A 19,364-nucleotide genomic window follows, 5' to 3' on the forward strand; every position below is an offset into this window, starting at 1 on the left:
TATTGAGCTGCCTTATACCTATAATTAGTACTAGAGAAACTGTGTTGGAGCCAGCAAAATGTATGATGTCTTCCGTTAGATATAGGAATCTCATCAGTCTGAATTTGGAGAAGATTTTGGAAGGCACACCTGGATTGTTCTGCTCAGCTCTACCACTTTAGTGTTGCAGATTTTCTTTGACTATCAGATACTGACTACTAAATTTCATATACACATACATACATTTTAGTTTACAGAATTGGAAGTATCATCAGTTTTTATTGAGCATTTTGTGTATATAGGCACTGTACTAGGCAAAATAATTCTGAAGAATTGTTGGCTCTTCATTTCATTTTATTTTATTTATTATTATTTTCTTTTGCGGTACGTGGGCCTCTCATCGCTGTGGCCTCTCCTGTTGCGGAGCACAGGCTCCGGACGCGCAGGCTCAGCGGCCATGGCTCACGGACCCAGCCGCTCCGCGGCATGTGGTATCTTCCCGGACCGGGGCACGAACCCGTGTCCTCTGCATCGGTAGGCGGACTCTCAACCACTGCGCCACCAGGGAAGCCCTGGCTCTTCATTTTAATTATGGTAGATAGGAACCTTCCTTGCCCGGCTAAAGCTCGAGCTACTATAATGTAAGTGCTCTTCACTTGTCTGGGAAATTGTTCCTTCTGGATTTAACCAAAGCTCACCCTGATAGTTTCTTTCCATCACTGAAAGTACAAATATCTTCTGGAAATAACTTTACATACAATTTTATTTTCTCTTGGTCATTGACATCTCACACTTACTCATTCACTCAGCAAATATTTATTGAGCCTGTGCTGTATGCCAGGCATTGTTCTAGGCTCTGAGGATATAGCAGTGGACAGACAAAAATCATAGCTCTTATGGAACACTTATTCTGAGGGATAGGGCAGAAGTATATATAATATGTATACGTAATACAGCATATAATAGGTCAGATGATGATAAGTGCTAACAAGAAAGATAAAGTAAGGAGGAGATCTAACAAATGCTGGGTGGTCAGGAAAGGTCTCCCTGAGAAGGTAGCATTTGTATAAATACCTAAAGGAGGTCAGGGAGTCAGCCAAGTAGATACAGGAGGAAGGGAGAAAAACACAGCTTACTTACCTTGTGTCCTTAACTGAGTCAGCTAGCCACTCACGTTGCCTAAGAGCTATCAAAATTAGGTTAATTTCTGAAGAACCCTCAATGGATAACTAAATATTCTATATTTTATGAGACATTTAAGTGTAGGTGGCAGGGACTAGGAGAAGGGGATGAGGTTGAGAGAGTATTGCAGTGGTGTTGTGTTGTTAAAAACAAACAAACAAACAAACACCCTTCCCGAGATTCCCTTATTATGCTGAATGCAAGAGGTTGGGTGGTTTTCCCTGTCACCCCATCTCATTCTGCATCTTACAGTGAAACTTCAGCCACAGTTGGTTGCTATCTCTCACTATGAAATAACTCTCAGAATGCTTAATTTGACTTCCTATAGGCTGAGGAGAAATGGGCTGTGAGGCAGGGAGCCCTTACATAATATGGGGAGACAGAGAGGTCTATAAAATAGGAAGGTAAGTGGTGTGAGCTTCAGGTGTTTGGGGTATTGGCTAGTTCCCTTCCAGTTTGAACATCCCTTATTGCTGGTTTCCTAAAGTCTTCTGATATCCCTGCTCTGTTTGTAGTTTGCTAGGTTTGAGGCGTCCGCAGTGTTGGATCTCAAATTTACCTATGTATGGAGTTTTGACTTTTCTAACTGATTTTCTAATTTCTTTATACCTGGGCCATGGGAACCTCTGAGAACATTACCTTATAGATTGGGTTGAGCAAAGAAATTATAATTTAAGGTACTAATTTTCATTTTCTTTCCTCAGTATCTGTGAGCGGGTAACTCCTCGGCTATCTCACGCCAACTCAGCAGTGCTGCTTTCAGCAGTAAAAGTCCTAATGAAATTTCTAGAGTTGTTACCCAAGGACTCTGACTACTACAATATGCTGCTGAAGAAGTTGGCCCCTCCACTTGTCACTTTGCTGTCTGGGGAGCCAGAGGTGCAGTACGTCGCCCTGAGGAACATCAACCTGATCATCCAGAAAAGGTTGGGAAAAAATGAATTGGTGATTAAAGTGTTTGTAATTTTGAATTAAACTTAATAACATCATTATTAAAGAGGACTGTGTTAAAACTCTGTTTAATGTATGGAAATGAAAATACTGTATGGTAGAGCAACTTGCCCAGGGTCAGGAGGCTAACAGTTGATTTTAGAGTGTTCCTACAATGAATGCCTTGTGTTGCTCTACAATTTAGTTTCTTTTCTGAAGGAACTCTTAGTTGTATGATAGCTAGTGTCTGCTTAATATGGTTCAGGCTGTAATTTAGATCAGGTTGTTGTTCTTCCAGTGGTTCTTCTTGGGAATATATACTTTACTCCTTAAAAAGTATAAAAATAGTCTGCCAGATGGATCTGGTTAGAGGGGTGTAGAGGAAGTTTGTGAGTTGTTTTCCCCTGGAGTGGAGTGTGTGAATGGAGAGCAGAGAAGCACAGGTTAGGTATTAATGCAGACTCAGAAGGATATATCAGTATATGCCTCACCTTCCTTATCTTGTGTTTCTGTGTACCACAGGCCTGAAATCTTGAAGCAGGAGATCAAAGTTTTCTTTGTGAAGTACAATGATCCCATCTATGTGAAACTAGAGAAATTGGACATCATGATTCGTTTGGCATCCCAAGCCAACGTTGCTCAGGTCAGACTTAAAGTATATTCAAGTTAAGATCTAATAACTTAGATCTTAAGATCTGGCCTTCAGAAAAACCTAGGCCATGAAATTGCTGTTGGAGAATCCTTAATGATTGTTTACTTCATGGATTTTTAACAGGTTCTGGCAGAACAGAAGGAATATGCCACAGAGGTGGATATCGACTTTGTATGCAAAGCTGTGCGGGCCATTGGACGGTGTGCCATAAAGGTGGAGGCAAGTGTCCCGTGGTAGTTGTGATCACGTTGTGGGACTCTGGGTATTCTCTTCACCTCTTTCCTTACATTTTTAAGTTTAAATTAAAAATACATTTTTAAGTTTATCAAAATAATAAAGCACATTGTTAAAATATTAAAGAATTTTTAATGAAAAACAGCTGTCCCTGGTCCGTCTCTTTCCCGAGGGAATCATGTTTAACTCTGTTCCTAGTTTTAGTTATTTTGATTACTTCCATATCTCTAATATCCTTATGCTGCTATTTATTGATTTACCAATTGTAGACATTTTCTATTAACTTTCCGCTGTGAGAGAAGCAACTTGGTTCATATACTCCATCACTCCTACTTCTACCCTTCTGTATAGATCCCCTGTATATTTATATCATGAGGTTTTTGTTCCTATATTATCTTTGTAAATTGAGATAATATACCTTTATTTTTGTTCTATCAACTAGAGTCTTGCAAACTTGCTGTGCGTATTATGCCTGTAAATATGTAGAGCCTACACAATCAAATGATTGCGTTTTCTTTCTTATGAAGGCTTTTGTTTTTTCTGTAGTTTATAATGGCCTTTGTCTTTTTTTAAAAATTTCATTGTGCCTTCATTGCACTTCTATCTTCTTCCAGCTTTTCAAGCATAATATCAAATTAATAAAACTTTTCTTTTGTTCTAGACCCTTCTCTCTTCCAGTCCTCTGTCCTTCCAGTCCTTACTCCAGTCTGGGTCGTTGCTTTCTTGTCTTCTGCACAGTCATCTTTCCATACAGCCTCCCTTCATTGCTGTTTCTTGTTATGGGTACTTTTTCATAGCATTCCTCTTTTTGTGGTTGCAATAGTTTCTTAAATCTCTTGTGATGTGAATTACAGTTTTTGGTTTTGCTTCTGCAGTTTGAATTTAATTATCTGGAGTATTTTATGGTGATGGTTGCATGTTTATATATGATTTTTTAATTGAAGTGTATACCATACTTACAGTAAATTGCTGCCTATTTGTGTTAAAAATGAGATGACAGAAAAGTTGTCAGGACTTCTGTGCACATAGGCAGGGCTGTTGACTAGCAGGTTTCTGCTTTAGGGCAGGGAGTTGATCTTTACTTGGAAGTCCTCTTGAAGAGCTTCTCTGTGGTCTTAGAGGGCAGATTGGTTCTAGCTTGGTTGCAGCCTTCCAGTAGGTATTAAGGGCTACAACTTACAATGCACTGCTTTATCAGTCACCAAGCCTCTGTTGTTTTTCCTCATTCAGAAGTTTGTTGCAATTAATGATGGCTTCTGTGCACAACGATGTTGTGGATTCAGAGCTCCATATTTGTTCTTACTACTTGACTATGTACAATTCTGCTTTTTTTTCTTTTGACATGTTATTTAATTATTTATTTATTTATTGGTTGCGTTGGGTCTTCATTGCCACGCGTGGGCTTTCTCTAGTCGCGGTGAGTGGGGGCTACTCTTCGTTGAGGTGCACGGGGGCTTCTCATTTCGGTGGCTTCTCTTGTGGCAGAGCACGGGCTCTAGGCGCTTGAGCCTCAGTATTTGCAGCACGCGGCCTCAGTAGTTGTGGCTTGTGGGCTCTAGAGCACAGGCTCAGTAGTTGTGGTGCACAGGCTTATTTGCTTCGGCGTATGTGGGATCTTCCTGTACCAGGGCTCCAACCCATGTCCCCTGCATTGGCAGGAGGATTCTTAACCACTGCACCACCAGGGAAGTCCCTACAGTTCTACTTTGAGTCAGATTGGACCATATGATTTCACAAGGATAGTTACTAAAATAATTTGTACAGTATGACCAGTGCTTCACAGGAACAGAAGGAAACAGATGCTGTGTCAGAGAAGTGTCTCTGAAAGCCAAATTCCTAATTGGCCTTCCTTGTTTTTATTTACTGAATGCTGCTTCATATAGTTACCACTGATAAATCATTTAGTAGACTAGTTGTTATAGCAAGAAGTCAATTAATCCTGGTTTCTACTTCTGGTTCTGCCAGCTCAGTTGCTTCACATACTTAATATATACTTCTGTTGCTCCATTTGAGAAATGGGAAAATCTGTTTATTGGATCTTGATGTGTTATGTCTTTTTTTAACTACCACACTTCTTAACTTACCACCAGTACTTAACCTTTTTCTTTTCTCATTGTGGAATAGCCACCTGCTTATGGTATTAATGCAGACAATTTTCAGAGCTATTTTGGTAGCAGAAGAGTCATTTTGTGCTTTTCACTGCCAGAATGTCATTGTCTTACTAACCTCTCTGACAGTGCTCTTGCAAAGAGTCTCATTCCAAAGTTAAAGAGCTTTTTCTATCCCTGGAATTACTAGAAAGTGTTCTCAAAGCATCTAGATTCCTAGCAGCTGTTAGTACCGTCTATTGTGACTAAATGGAAAAGTTATCCATCATCTTCTGGAAGAGATGAACTTCTGGTGGCTCTCACTACTTCCTTTGATTCAGGGTGCCCTGGTGGGAATATGAGTGTGTGAGGAATGAACTTCCTTTGGAAGCTTAAGATCAGCCTTCAAGAATCCTGCCTTTTAGATAGTGTTCTCTTATTTCCAGTTACCTGGATTTGCCTAAGAACTTTTCTTAGAACTGGTTAAATCATGAAAGTTATTAGTTGGAAAGAGTTGCCTAGTCCAGACACAGTTATTGGGGCAGGAGAGGCAGTGATTGCCTGTTTTTACCTAACCTATCCATGGGACAAGGGCAAGAACCAGCGAGGGAATTGTAATAGCCTTTCTCTGTAGCTTCCAGACTGAGCTGCTGCTGTTCTCTCAGGGCACCTGACCCTTTTTTAATGTGTAGTTGGTTTCAAAGATATGACAGATGAGAAAAAAAGAATTTTAGTTTAGTGCTTAGCTAAGATAACAGGGCCTATTGTAAAATTTGGGTGTTAAGAGTTGGAGTTGTTTTTTATCATGACTGTAAGTACAGGTGTTTCCTTGTTGCTTTAAGTACCCTGAGGTGAAAAAAATGTATAATTTTATCATATTAAGTTGGTTAGGTTAAAGATTAAGCATAAGCCATTGAGTCAATAAATAACACTGAAAAAGCAATTTCATGGTACTGTTTTTTCAGTAACTTTTGCCTGTTCTTTTTTGTTTGGTTGTTTTTTTAAATAGATTTTACTCTCCACCCCACCTCCAGCTTTATTGAGGTATGATTGACAGATATAAAGCTGTATATATTACAGTGTATACCTGTTTCTTTAAGGAGGAAATAAACCCCTGCCCTCCTTTTCTTACAAATAAAATGATTTTGTTTGCGAGATTTATTTATATGTTTGGTTTTGTTTGAGAGAGATTAAGTCACTAAGTTAAGGTATTCCTCACTTCCCACTCTTCTGTTCTTTGGTGTTTACCATTTCTCATTTTTGTAGCTCAAGATAAGGTACTGACTTACGTCTTATGCAAACAAAAAGCGTATGTATTTACTACATAAAATCATAAAAAAAAGACAAGTTAAAAGTAGAACACTCTGCTTTCTCCTACCCCTGTTCTACCCTTCCAGAGATGATGTGGACATGATTTTAAGTCTTTGTTTACATAGTCCTCCATAAACAGGTGTGTTTTTTACAAAAACGAGATCATTCTACAAATGCTATTTACTTATATTTTGTAGTCTGCTTTTTTTGCTTATTATACATGGACATTTTCCCATGTTACTGATAATATTTTACATCATTTTTAGTGGTTTGTAGACATACTGTGTGATTGCTTCATAATTATTTAGCCTTTCCCTTCCTGTATGGACCTTAAAGTTGTTTCTGCTCTTTTTCCAAATAATAGTTATAAGGAGGATCCTTTTAGCTAAATCTTTGATCTCTAGTTGAGGTGACATTTTCTTCATTACGCTTAGCCATTTGGAATTGCTTTTTCATACCATGTGTATCTTTTTTCAATGTGTTATCTTTTCCACATTGATTTTTTAAAGTTTTTTATAATTAATTAAAGGTATTAATTGATTTAATACCCCTTCATTTCATTAATAGTTATTTTCCCAATTATTTTCCTTTTGATTTCATTTGACTTCTTGATGCATAGGAGTTCACATTTCCTTATGTAGTGAGTTCTATCCATTTTCTCTCAATGGTATCTTTTTTTAAAAATAATAAATTTATTTATTTATTTATTTTGGGCTGCATTGGATCTTCGTTGCTGTGTGTGGGCTTTCTCTAGTTGCGGAGAGTGGGGGCTACTCTTCATCGTAGTGCACGGGCTTCTTCTTGCGGTGGCTTCTCTTGTTGCAGAGCATAGTGTCTAGGTGCTCGGGCTTCAGTAGTTGTGGCATGCAGGCTCAGTAGTTTTGGCTCGTGGGCTCTAGAGCACAGGCGCAGTAGTTGTGGTCACGGGCTTAGTTGCTCTGTGGCATGTGGTATCTTCCTGGACCAGAGCTCGAACCCGTGTCCCCTGCATTGGCAGGCGGATTCTTAACCACTGAGCCACCAGGGAAGTCCCTCTCCCAATGATATCTTTAGTGGACCACCTAGAAAATTGTGCTTCACTTCAAAATTATATAAAATTCACTTTTATTTTCTACTTTAATGGCAATGGTTTGGTTAAAGATAAGAGTGTGGGGATCAAACACAAGAACAATTCATCCTTTCCTTACTGTTATGAAATGTTGCCTTTATCATATACTAAATTTTATATGTCTGTATGCCTTTCTCTGTCTCTGGACTTACTTTGTATATACAATGATTGGATATTTACTTTTGTTCCTCTGCCATACTGCTTTAATGGTGTTTTTAAAATTTAATGAAAAGCAATATAGGTGAGATGACAATTTGCTTGAAAATTACTATCCTAGACTTAATTGTTTTTGAATATTGATGCATCATGGGAGATGGCCTTATGTTTAGCTTTATTATAATAATGAAACTAAAGATTCAGTAAATGTTAGCTTTCTATCAAGCCTTATGCTGAGTACTTTATTTGTACTATCTAATTTGATAATTTAACCCTTACATGCTTTATAATTTATCATAACTTTTATATTTAAAATTTCTCAACTGTTTTGCTGTTGTAATAACAGCACAGGAAATAACTAGTTGAAAATGAATAAAATAGAATTCAAAAACGGGAAAACTACAATAATAAAAGAGAACAGAATCATCATATATATGACCTCATATAAATAACCTCAAGATGCAATTTTGTTTTCGTTTTATTGCTTGGAATGGTTTAAATTATAGTACCTTTAAAAGATTTTATTACAGAAATTTTTAGGTATACACTAAGGTAAAATTGATTAATGAGCTCTCATATACCCACCATCCATCTTGAACAAATATCAACACATTGCTGTTCCCATTAGATCTTCTCCCTCTCCCTCCCCCTTCAAGGGAGTGGGTTACTGTTATATTTTAATGCAGATCTCAGATACGATCTTATTAGAGTAGTCCAATGTGTATATCTAATAGATAAGGTCCTCTAAAAAAAAAATTGTAATGATATCGTTACCGTACTCAACAAACAGTAACTCTTAATCTCATTAAATACCTAGTCCATGTTCAGTTTTCCCTAATTGTGTCTAAATGTCTTCTTACAGTTGCCTTGTTCAAATCAAAATCTAAACGAGAGCTAGGTATACATTGCATTTGGTTAATATGTCTCTTAAGTCTTTACTTATTTATTTGGGTGCCATTTGTTGAAAGGACTAGATCATTAGGCTTGTAGAATTTTCCAGAGTCTAGATTTGGCTGATAGTATTTTAGTGATGTTGTTTATCTCATTCCTTCATCCCCTTTAGAAAATTAAATCCAGAGGCTTGGTAATATTCATATTCAGTGTTTTTGGCAAGAATACCTCTTAGATGCTGCTGTGAATTTCCTATTGCATCTTATCGGGAGGCATATAATGGAATGACCCATCATAATACATTGTAATATATGATAAATCAGTCCTTGGTTTTTAGGATCTCTCTTCTGGAACCTTCTTTTAAAAACTATGACTTATTGTTTCAATACATTAGTTTTGTCACTTGTATTTTTCCATATTCCCTTCATTAATAAAAGACTAATTAAATTCTATTTTATAGATGAGCCATAGGCTGTGGAAAGTTGCAGTTTATCTAAGGCCATAGACTTGCAGTTATATAGCCCAGAAGATGGCAAATTTTTCTTAGAGTTTTTTGAGTCACAGAGAACTTTGAAAATATAATGAAAACTGTAAACCTTCTCCCAGGAAAATATGCTTGTGTGCACAAATGAAATCTGGCAGTTTCATTTCAAGAGGTTTAAAGATGCCTTCTGTCTGTGCTCATTCATGAACTGCAGATAAAGACCTCTTCGCTTGGCTTATTCTTTCATTCTTATTCTTTCCTTCTACCTTGACTTATGCTTTCTTCTCATTTCTGTCATCCTTGCTATCCAAGATGATTTTTTTCACTTGAACTGTTTCTTGTAATGAGTAAAATTTGGAGTATATCTAGAACTTCTGTATATCTCCATCAGATAACCCAGCCTCTAGTATAGTGTGGTCAAATTAAGTGCCTCATCTTTTAGTCTAGTTTAGTTGATAACACCTGAATGTTCCAAAAAAAATATTTTTTATGTTGAGGTTGTGTTATTGGATAGATCATCTGACTTCTCATTATGTTCCTCTTTGCAGCAATCTGCAGAGCGCTGTGTAAGCACATTGCTTGATCTCATCCAAACCAAGGTAAATTATGTGGTCCAAGAGGCGATTGTTATATCTTCCGCAAATACCCCAACAAGTACGTCCAGATACTTCTGCCCCTCTTCCTCAGATCATTTAGGAGATGTTTAAGTAAGGCACTTTGAGGTTGGCTAGGTAAGAATTAATCTTTGTAAAGTAACTGGTCATAATTGAATACTTTATTAAAAATCAGAAACATATAAGTTGGTTATCACAAGGATTAAAATCTGATTTTTCACTCTGCTTTATCACCTTTAGAAGAATGGAAGCTCTGTCTGAATATGCATTGTCAATTGGCATATATTAAAGTTAGCCAGATTCTTTGGTGATGAAGTTACTATTAAATAAGGATACCCATATATTCCACGTTGTCTGGGCATAATCCATTTTATGCCTCTTACCAGGCATAATTAATAATTGTGCCCCTTTTCACTCTCAGAAATGTCTCAGTTTGAATAATAAATTATATGGTCACCTTATTGTAAAAGCCAGGGAGGTGACAGCTTCACTATTCACTTAGTATGTTACCTAGTACTTGTAGAAAATTATAGAACATGCAACAATGAACTGTCAGAGTTTCAGGCCTTTTCTGAAGTATTGTAGCTGCTTCCATTAAGATATACAAAATCTACATTTTCACTCCACAAAAATTTTCACATTGAGGCCTCTTAGTTATGAAACAAAAATACTTTTTCAGATTTGCTTTTGAAGGCAAACAATTAAGGAACCTGAAAAGAGTGAAATAAGAGCAGATCTTATAAGCATCCTAAATCTCATTTTACCTTATAATCATAGAGATGAACTGTGCTCAGGCTTCTGATTATCGTTAAAGATAATGTGAAATGAAGTGACTTACAGTTAGTTAGCTTAGTGGTGGACTCAGAATTAGAAGAAATATTTTAATAAGGTAGTGGTTTATTAAGCATTATGTGTACTCTCTCTCCCTCTCTCTCTCTCTCTCTCTCTCTCTCTATATATATATATATATATATTTTTTTTTTTTTTTTAAATTCTAGAAATGGTATTTTTGGAAAAAGGATCATATACTTTTACCACTCTCCCAGGAAAGAGGAGGGTTGGGTTTCTAAACTTCTTGATTAAGTGGGGAGGTGTATATCTTAATATGCTTGGTAAAGAAATGTGTCCATTTCTGGTCTGTATTACTGAGGGATTATGATAGTTCAAGTTTAAGAAAGCATTATCGAGGACCTGGTTTAATCAGTGGAAATAGGGCAAACAGTTAAGTGTATTATTCAGTTGTCCATATCTCATTTATTATACAATTTCATTCTGATGTTTAAAACTACATTAGCCGGGCTTCCCTGGTGGCGCAGTTGTTGAGAGTCCGCCTGCCGATGCAGGGGACACGGGTTTGTGCCCCGGTCCGGGAAGATCCCACATGCCGCGGAGCGGCTGGGCCTGTGAGCCATGGCCCCTGAGCCTGCACGTCTGGAGCCTGTGCTCCGCAACGGGAGCGGCCCACATACTGCAAAAAAAAAAAAAACAAAAAAAAACACATTAGCCAAGGAGATGGATTTAACATGGTAAAGAATGAGAGCTATAGACCTGTGAAAATAAATACTTGAATTGCTTATTTCTTTAGAAAAACAGGTCATTAGTGTGGGTGCCTTGGGAGGAAAGAACATAAAGATCTCTATAGAAAACAGAGATAGTGGATAAGAGGCAAAATTACTGTTTCTGTATGCTATTGCTGTCTGACTCCATTTTCCTAATAGTAAAGTGGAATTTCTGTTCCTCTACGATGAAGGTAAAATGAAGTAATAGGAAAAGTCTCTGATCTAGTTATGAGAAAGACTGTGAGAAATGTAAGGTAGTGGTATTATCTTAAACCATAGGTTAGTTTTTCCTTGTGAAAAGAATATCTGATAAGCTTTTATAAAGATTTATGGTCTAGTTATTAAAACATAATTGAAGGAAAATTGAAGACATTTATAATTTTCTGGCTTTAAAGCCTGTACATTCTCTTGGCTAAAAGTCTTTGTAGTTTGGTGGTGGTTTAGGGTACCTTGTCCATGGTTTTTTGCTTTGTAGGCTTCATTGTTAAATACACTTCTCAGTTTTGCCTTCAGTAACCATAGTCCATTTTGTTACATCAGATATGAAAGTATCATTGCCACTTTGTGTGAGAACTTAGACTCACTGGATGAGCCAGACGCTCGAGCAGCTATGATTTGGATTGTGGGAGAATATGCTGAAAGAATTGACAATGCAGATGAGTTACTAGAGAGCTTCCTGGAAGGTTTTCATGATGATAGCACCCAGGTAAGTTCCCATCTATATCTTAATGTATTAGATGTTTTGGGGACGACTTCAGGAAAGGTAAAGGTTAGGCAGTTTCATGTGTGCGAATTTATATACACATATGGTATGTTCATTTTTCTCCCAAAAAGGGGTGACCTTTTTCAGTTGTGCTAACTTCTGTTGGAACAAGCCTGCCTAATTTAGACAGTGGTTCTCAAACTTTAATGAGGCTAGAAGCACCTAAGCACTGGTGTTTAACCTGTGTTAAAGGACAGGTTGCTGGGCCCCACCCCTAGAGTTTCTGAGTCAGTAGGTCTGAGATGGGCCTAAGCATGTTCATTTCTTACAAGGTTGAGGGTGGTGATGCTATTGCTGCTGCTGGTCCAGAACCACACTTTGACAGCTACTGACTTAGAGCAGTAGTTATTACTTTTTAATTTTCTGTCACCTAAAGATGATTACCCATTGCTGTTAGTAATGGTTGTGGCTCAGTTGCAGCTGGGGTTTCTGTCTGGGGTGAAGGCTGGCATGTGCAGTTTGAAAAGATTCTTTGTGGATGGTTAGACTCCTTCCCATCTTCTGTCTGTCTTCTACCAAAACTGAGAGACCTTCGAGTCAAAGGCCCAGAGAAGCAGATAAATTATTAAAGCTTTTTCCCCGGCATCTGTACTCACTGCGAATTGAAGTTCATGTGTGTAATCTATCATAGTAATTTTAATAGGCCCTACAAGGAACATATACCAGCCAGTAGTCTCATGGTTCGGCAGGCAACTCTTTTTTTTTTTTAATTATTATGTCTAAATTTTATTCTTTTTTTTAAATAGATTTGTTTCATTTATTTATTTATTTATTTTTGGCTGCATTGGGTCTTCCATTGCTGTGCGCAGGCTTTCTCTAGTTGCCGCGAGCGGGGGCCACTCTTCATTGAGGTGCGAGGGCTTCTCATTGTGGTGGCTTCTCTTGTTGCAGAGCACAGGCTCTAGGCTCGCAGGCTTCAGTTGTGGTGCATGGGCTTAGTTGCTCTGCAGCACGTGGGATCTTCCTGGACCAGGGCTCAAACCCGTGTCCCCTGCATTGGCAGGCGGATTCTTAACCACTGCGCCACCAGGGAAGCCCTAGCATGCCACTCTTAATTGGTTGTGATCTGGCACAATTCTACTGTCTTGGCTCTTGCATCAGTATGATAAATGATTCCCTAATTCCCTGGAAGTTGTAGCTTTTGGTGGAAGTAAATAATAAAGAATTTGTTCAGGAACTAGTTTTATTGCCATCAGTATGTTAGCATGTACTTTAAGAAATACAGGTGATTATCTGGGCCAGAAACAAACCGGCAGTTTTTGATGCCAAAAAATGCAATTTGGAGATAGGAGGCTAGTGAGTTTTCAGTTGATGAAAACCTTTGACTGCTATTGTGTATATTGGCTGAGTTTTAACCTTTGTTCCTTAATCAAAATCAGAAAGACCTCATAGTAAGTCATATTTGGGAAAATATCACTTTGGAATTCATGGTGTGGAATAATGCAAATGCCTTTCACTTTACCTATTAAATTACATTTGCTTAGGTACAGCTCACTCTGCTTACTGCCGTAGTGAAGCTGTTTCTCAAGAAACCATCAGAAACGCAGGAGCTGGTACAGCAGGTCTTGAGTTTGGCAACACAGGTAAGAAGTCTGAAAAAAGCATGGAGTTGATTTGTCTTGTTTTAAATTCTAGGAAATTGTGAAACTTCTTCCAAGAAGGTTCATTTGCAGAGATTTTAAACGGAAGGAGTGCAGTCTTTAGATTCTGTTATAAAAATAAAAACAGTGCCTCTTTTACATATTCTGCTGAATTAGAACTGGTTGTATGGCTTCTAAATGAATTGACTGACTCCAGTTTTAATGATAATTCATGCAAATTGAACTTAGACTCTTTAGTGTTAATGAAGGACATGACTTTGTGAAAATGACATTGAGTCTCACAGTATCTCCTTCTGGGGGACTTAATTTCAGCTTTCAAATGAAAGTACCCTGTAGAGATGGTAAATGCTTTGACAAATATCTCGTGTGCTGTTCTACCTTCTAGATAAGTTGTGTTTCTCTTTAAGTACTTTTAAAGTGCTAATGCTGCTTCCTTAATTATTTAGTATTTTTGGTCCTTTTAGGGAGGGTTCTGATTTCAGGAATATGGCAACCAGCTGAATACACAGAAATCAAAGTAATTACTTTTTCTGACGTAACTAGTATAATGATCAGTCCATCATGATCCAGTAATGTTCTTAATTGAATTTGAGAACAGGCTGGCTTTAGCAGGCTGTCAAGAGTTATGATGTGTGTTTACACATGGAATCTGATTCAGATATTCAATTTACCATTTTCCTCTTTTATCTCTTTATAGTTGTATGTTAACAGCATTTGAACTCTTTTATAGTTCTTTAACCTAGCTCTGAGCTGTCATCTTTCCTTTTTTTTTTTTTTTTTTTTTTTTGCTCTGGGGAGCTTTATTTCATATCAATAATGAACACAATTGGAGGACTAAATATGGTAAATCCTGTAATTAATTAGTACTGTTGGGGTGTGCACTTAGTACACTTCTTGAAACCCAGTTCCAAACTGAGACCATAAATGTGAACCTTGAATAGTTGCCAATACATCATCTGTTAAGTGGTCAAAGCGCATCATTTTGTACATGATAAATGCAAAGTTCTTTCCTCTGACAGTATTTAATTTTAGAAATGTCAGGAATCCATTTTAAGGAAAAGAAGTTCGACGGGCAGATAAGGCATTTGAATACTTAATGGAATACTATAAAGCAGACAACATTATTAAATAAGTTGTTTATAGAATATGCTATACAACTCTGAAAAAAATACAGCCAAGAAAACTGCTAGAGTCAAAGGCTACTTTCTGACACTTGATTCCAGTACAGATGTTTTACAATCAATGAAATCAAATGTGAAGAAAACCTGAACTAAAAATTAAGATAATTGTCTTGTCTGATTACTGATGCATGTAAACATTACTGAGGATTATCGCTTGATTATCTTTTAAGGAGCAGTTGACCAACAGTAGTCGAGTTAAAGGATGTCAGAAAATTCACTTCACAGAAAATAGAGGTGTCCCACTCCACCCCTTGTACCTCTCAGTCTTCTCCATTTCTCCAACAAATTATGAGTGAAGTTTTTAATGTGCTATTTCCCCAAGTCTCTAAACCTTCACTTGACCCCATTATGGTTAGTGTGAAGATGCATCCATATGAGTATGTGGAGTCAAGGGCTGGCCATGGCTCACCATCTGTCCATGAAAAGTGGACTGGGAGGTTGTCAATCACTGATGAGGCATGTCTTGGCACTAAGAGCAGAAATTGGTCATCTTCTGAATCAAAGTAGTTTAGGTTAGACGTTAATTTTCACGTTAGTGTTTAATAGGTCATCTACAGGGGGCCATTTTGAATAGAAATTGCGCCTTCTTAATCATGTAGTGCTTATTACAGACTCTGTAGGGTGATTGCCATTAAATTAGCCATGTATTTGACTTCACCTTAGGGCCTTGAAGTTCATTTCTGTCTTTTGCTACAGGCCCTGGAGCCTCTCTCCTTTGTATGAAAGAAAGAGCTCTGTATAAATTAACCAGATTCAAAGAAGTCTTGTGTTTATTCTAGATGGTAATATAGTAAACTTGACTTTAATGAGGCCTATGTACTAACACTTCAGAAAACTCCCTAAACACAGATAAATACATATTTATACAGTCTCTGAGCTTTCTCAGAAGTCTCATTTTCTTCAAGAATCATGGGATTTCTGTTTATTAAAGTATCTCAAGTTTTAACTCTCCCCTGACGGCCACATTTCAAAGCATCAGCAATATCTGGCTCTCCATGAATGTTACCAGAAGAAGTAGAAAATAAGGAAAGAGAAAAGGTAGAGACGGGAGTGCTGGGTGGTGACCTAGAATCACTCGGCAGGTAAGAGACTGTCTCGGCTTACATTGTGTGACAGATTCATGCCTCAGCCAAATTGAAGATTCTGTGTTTATGTATGTGTGGAATAGTCAGACTCATCTTAACTGCTGAGAGGCCACTTGACATTCACCCACATTGGAAAATAGATACACCTTTCCTATTATTAATTTTACATCTTTTAAAATTTATTTGTTAGAGCTCTTTGAAGTGTTTTTTCTAAAACTTCCTTTTGCCTGAAGCAAAGCGATTTCCATAACCATCAAGGCAATGGTTATTTAATATTATCTATATTGAGCATTCTAGGTTTCCTTGTCTAGACCCTTTATTACCCATTTGTATCTCTGTTAAGATGGAGTTAGAACAATTTTCTAAAAAGAATTTTGGCTTTGCTCCTTGTCTACTCACTTTTTAAATTTAATTATTTATTTACTTTTGGCTGCACACGGGCTTTTTCTAGTTGCAGCGAGTAGGGGCTACTCTTCGTTGTGGTGCGCAGGCTTCTCATTGCAGTGGCTTCTCTTGTTGCGGAGCCCGGGCTTCAGTAGTTGTGGCACACGGGCTCTGTGCTCCGTGGCATGTGGGATTTTCCCAGACCAGGGCTCAAACCTGTGTCCCCTGCTTTGGCAGGCAGATTCTTAACCACTGTGCCACCAGGGAAATCCTGTCTACTCACTTCTGAATAGATAAGGCTAGCCTCATAATCAAGTGAGTGTCTTGGTAGATTCTATTGTATTCACAAGTTCTGAACCCTGCCTTCACCTCCATTGTCTCTTAAGGCCTCTGTATCTGTATTTAACAGGCAGCATAGGAGAGCTGTGTTTTAGGTTCTTGTCAGAGTTCAAACTCACTCTTATTACAGTATTTGCCTGAGATAAAGTGTTTAGGGAGGATTCCCTATGTTCTTATAGATGTTGAAATTTACCACTGAATCAAGCCAGATTAGTAGAGAGCTGGGGATCTAGACTGCATTGTATTTGACCCTTATTAGAATTGTTTTTACTGAATTACACTAATATCATCATCCTGTAGTAAGGGTTGTCATGAGAAACTATCCTCTTTAGATCTGTTATCAAAGTATTTATTCCATTATATATTTTTTTCTCTATGAAACCCCATAAAAAAATTCCTAACCAGTTTTGGATTCTCTTATGCATTAGTATGTAATTAACTGCCCCTCTGAATGGCTTATCTGACTAGACTTGTTTTCCATGTCAGATGTTTGAAACCTTAGAATCAAATTTAAGGATCTCCCGTAGAAAATGTGTGGGTCATCGTGGCTTGCATTTTTCTGCCTTTGCTTCTAATTTATGTTCTCTAGCCTTAGATGTATTTTTATAAGCTTTGCTAAATCCTTTTCTAGAACACGGCAGGGTATAAATAAACCATCAGACCTTCCTAATTCTAGATTTTCTGTACAAGGACTAGTAGAGAATCTTAGTAACAACAGTCATCTGTATAGTGCTTACTATGTGCCAGGCTTTCAGTGAGGGTTAATACTGTTACTCTTCCCATTTTATAGGTGAGGAAACTGAGACACAGAGAGGCCGGCCCAGTTAGTATGGGGTGGAACTAGGACTCAAACCCAAGTAGCCTGGCTCCAGAGTCTTTGCCCTTTTCTACTCTGTTAATGCTGCTTCTCAAGTCTGAAAGTTAAGAATGACTTTTGAGAATACGCATTTCCTGTCTTCCCTGCCTGAAGCGTTGTTGTGCATAAGCCAGTATAAATAAGTGAACTTAGAGGTTTTAAGATTATTGTGGATGATTATTTCATATTTGGCTATAAATAATTAATAAAGGTTCTCTAGACTTGCCTTTTCTGTCCAATTAATGAAATCTGAGGCATTAGCATAATAGAATAAGCACATTTATATAAGTCTTTTCCACTGGAATTTTCCTCTGGAATTTTTTTCTCAAGTTCGTGAAATAAGAACCTAATTTAATATTTATGTTACCAGCCATAAATTTTTAAGTTGAGGGCAGCATGATCTGCTGAGTTACGTTAATTTGAATTGGGTGGTGGGGTTCTGTTTCTGCTACATCCACTGGTTCAGGACGTGACTGGGCAAATTTCTCTGTCATACTACTGTTCTGTCTTTATAGTAGACTTAATCGTGTTGTTTATCTGTGCTGAGGATTCAGTGAAGTATATGTGAAATCTTTGTGCTTCTAATTTTAAATAAAATGGTGGTATGATTAGAAATATTATGGGACTTCCCTGGTGGTGCAGTGGACGAGAGTCCGCCTGCCAATGCAGGGCACACAGGTTTGAGCCCTGGTCCGGGAGGATCCCACATGCCACGGAGCAACTAAGCCCGTGTGCCACAGCTGCTGAGTGCTCTGAAGCCCGTGGGCCACAACTACTGAGCCCACGTGCCACAACTACTGAGCCCACGTGCCACAACTACTGAGCCCACGTGCCACAACTACTGAAGCCTATGCACCTAGAGCCCAAGCTCTGCAACGGGAGAAGCCACGGCAATGAGAAGCCCATGCACCGCAACGAAGAGTAGCCCCCACTCGCGGCAACTAGAGAAAGCCCACGCACAGCAATGAAGACCCAACAACGAAGACTCAATGCACCAAAAAATAAATAAATTTATAAAAACAACAGCAATAAAGAAAAAAGAATAAAAGGGGAGCAGAGAACAGATAAGACAAATAAAAAAGAAATAACAACAGTTCCAAACCTAACCATATCAATAAGTACATTAAATGTGTCTGAACACCCCAGTTAAATGACAGAGATCAACAGGTTAGCAAAAAAAAAAAAAAAAAAAATATATATATATATATATAAAAAATTAGGGGAAAAGAAAACCAACCCTTGAATCCATGGCTTTATTTCAAAGATTTGTCTTTTCGCTTTGATAGTTTTAGAGGAATTAGTAAAGAATACTCATAGAAGTGACCAAACTTTAGTAATTACTATTTTTAGTACATGGAAAAGAAGTCTTCACCTTAGTTTTTCCATCTGTGAACAAGAGACCGTCATCATCAAAATCACCTGTGCTGCTTGTTAAAAATAAAAGTTCCTGGGCCCCACTTCTGACATAATGAATCAGAAAGTCTGGAATCTGCACTTTCAGTGGCTTTCCTGGTGTGTTAAAATGTTGATGCACATTACAGTTTAAGAATTACTGTTTCAGAGCTTGCCTGGTAAGAATTGTTTTGGAAGCTCTCAAATTTTGGGAAATACACTATTTTCTTGAGATCCTTACGGGGGCCTATAAGACTAGCAGTACAGTAGATCCGAAACCAAATTTTCTGAGTCACCAAACACATAATGGCACCTTAAAATCATAAAAAGTTTCTATTTTCTTGTCATTAGCTTTGACTGGGCCTGATTTATCGTGGTCTCCATGTGAATTAGTGAGGCAGTGAAGGCCAGCTGATAGTAGTCCTAAGAGATCACCCCTCAGGATAACTGAGTTTGGACAGTGGAGATCCTTGCCCACTCTTCACTTCTAGTCCTGGAAAATTTGCACTCATTTTCTCATTTCTCATAGGACTAAATTTTTCTGTTAAGATTTACAGTACGTATACCCTTTGATCC

At 37.9% G+C, this 19,364-nt stretch overlaps 1 protein-coding gene across 1 annotated transcript in view; it reads left to right on the forward strand.

Moving 5' to 3' along the window:
- The window catches only part of LOC125960294 (AP-2 complex subunit beta-like), a 79,603-nt gene that overhangs the window by 32,291 nt on the left and 27,948 nt on the right, over positions 1-19,364 (forward strand). Inside the window, 7 exon segments of the mRNA XM_049701823.1 lie at positions 1,866-2,087; positions 2,614-2,734; positions 2,867-2,962; positions 9,563-9,641; positions 9,644-9,668; positions 11,728-11,893; positions 13,435-13,533. Coding sequence (XP_049557780.1) covers positions 1,866-2,087; positions 2,614-2,734; positions 2,867-2,962; positions 9,563-9,641; positions 9,644-9,668; positions 11,728-11,893; positions 13,435-13,533 — 808 coding nt within the window.

Source organism: Orcinus orca, chromosome 19, assembly GCF_937001465.1.
Source record: "Orcinus orca chromosome 19, mOrcOrc1.1, whole genome shotgun sequence".
Classification (NCBI taxonomy): domain Eukaryota; kingdom Metazoa; phylum Chordata; class Mammalia; order Artiodactyla; family Delphinidae; genus Orcinus; species Orcinus orca.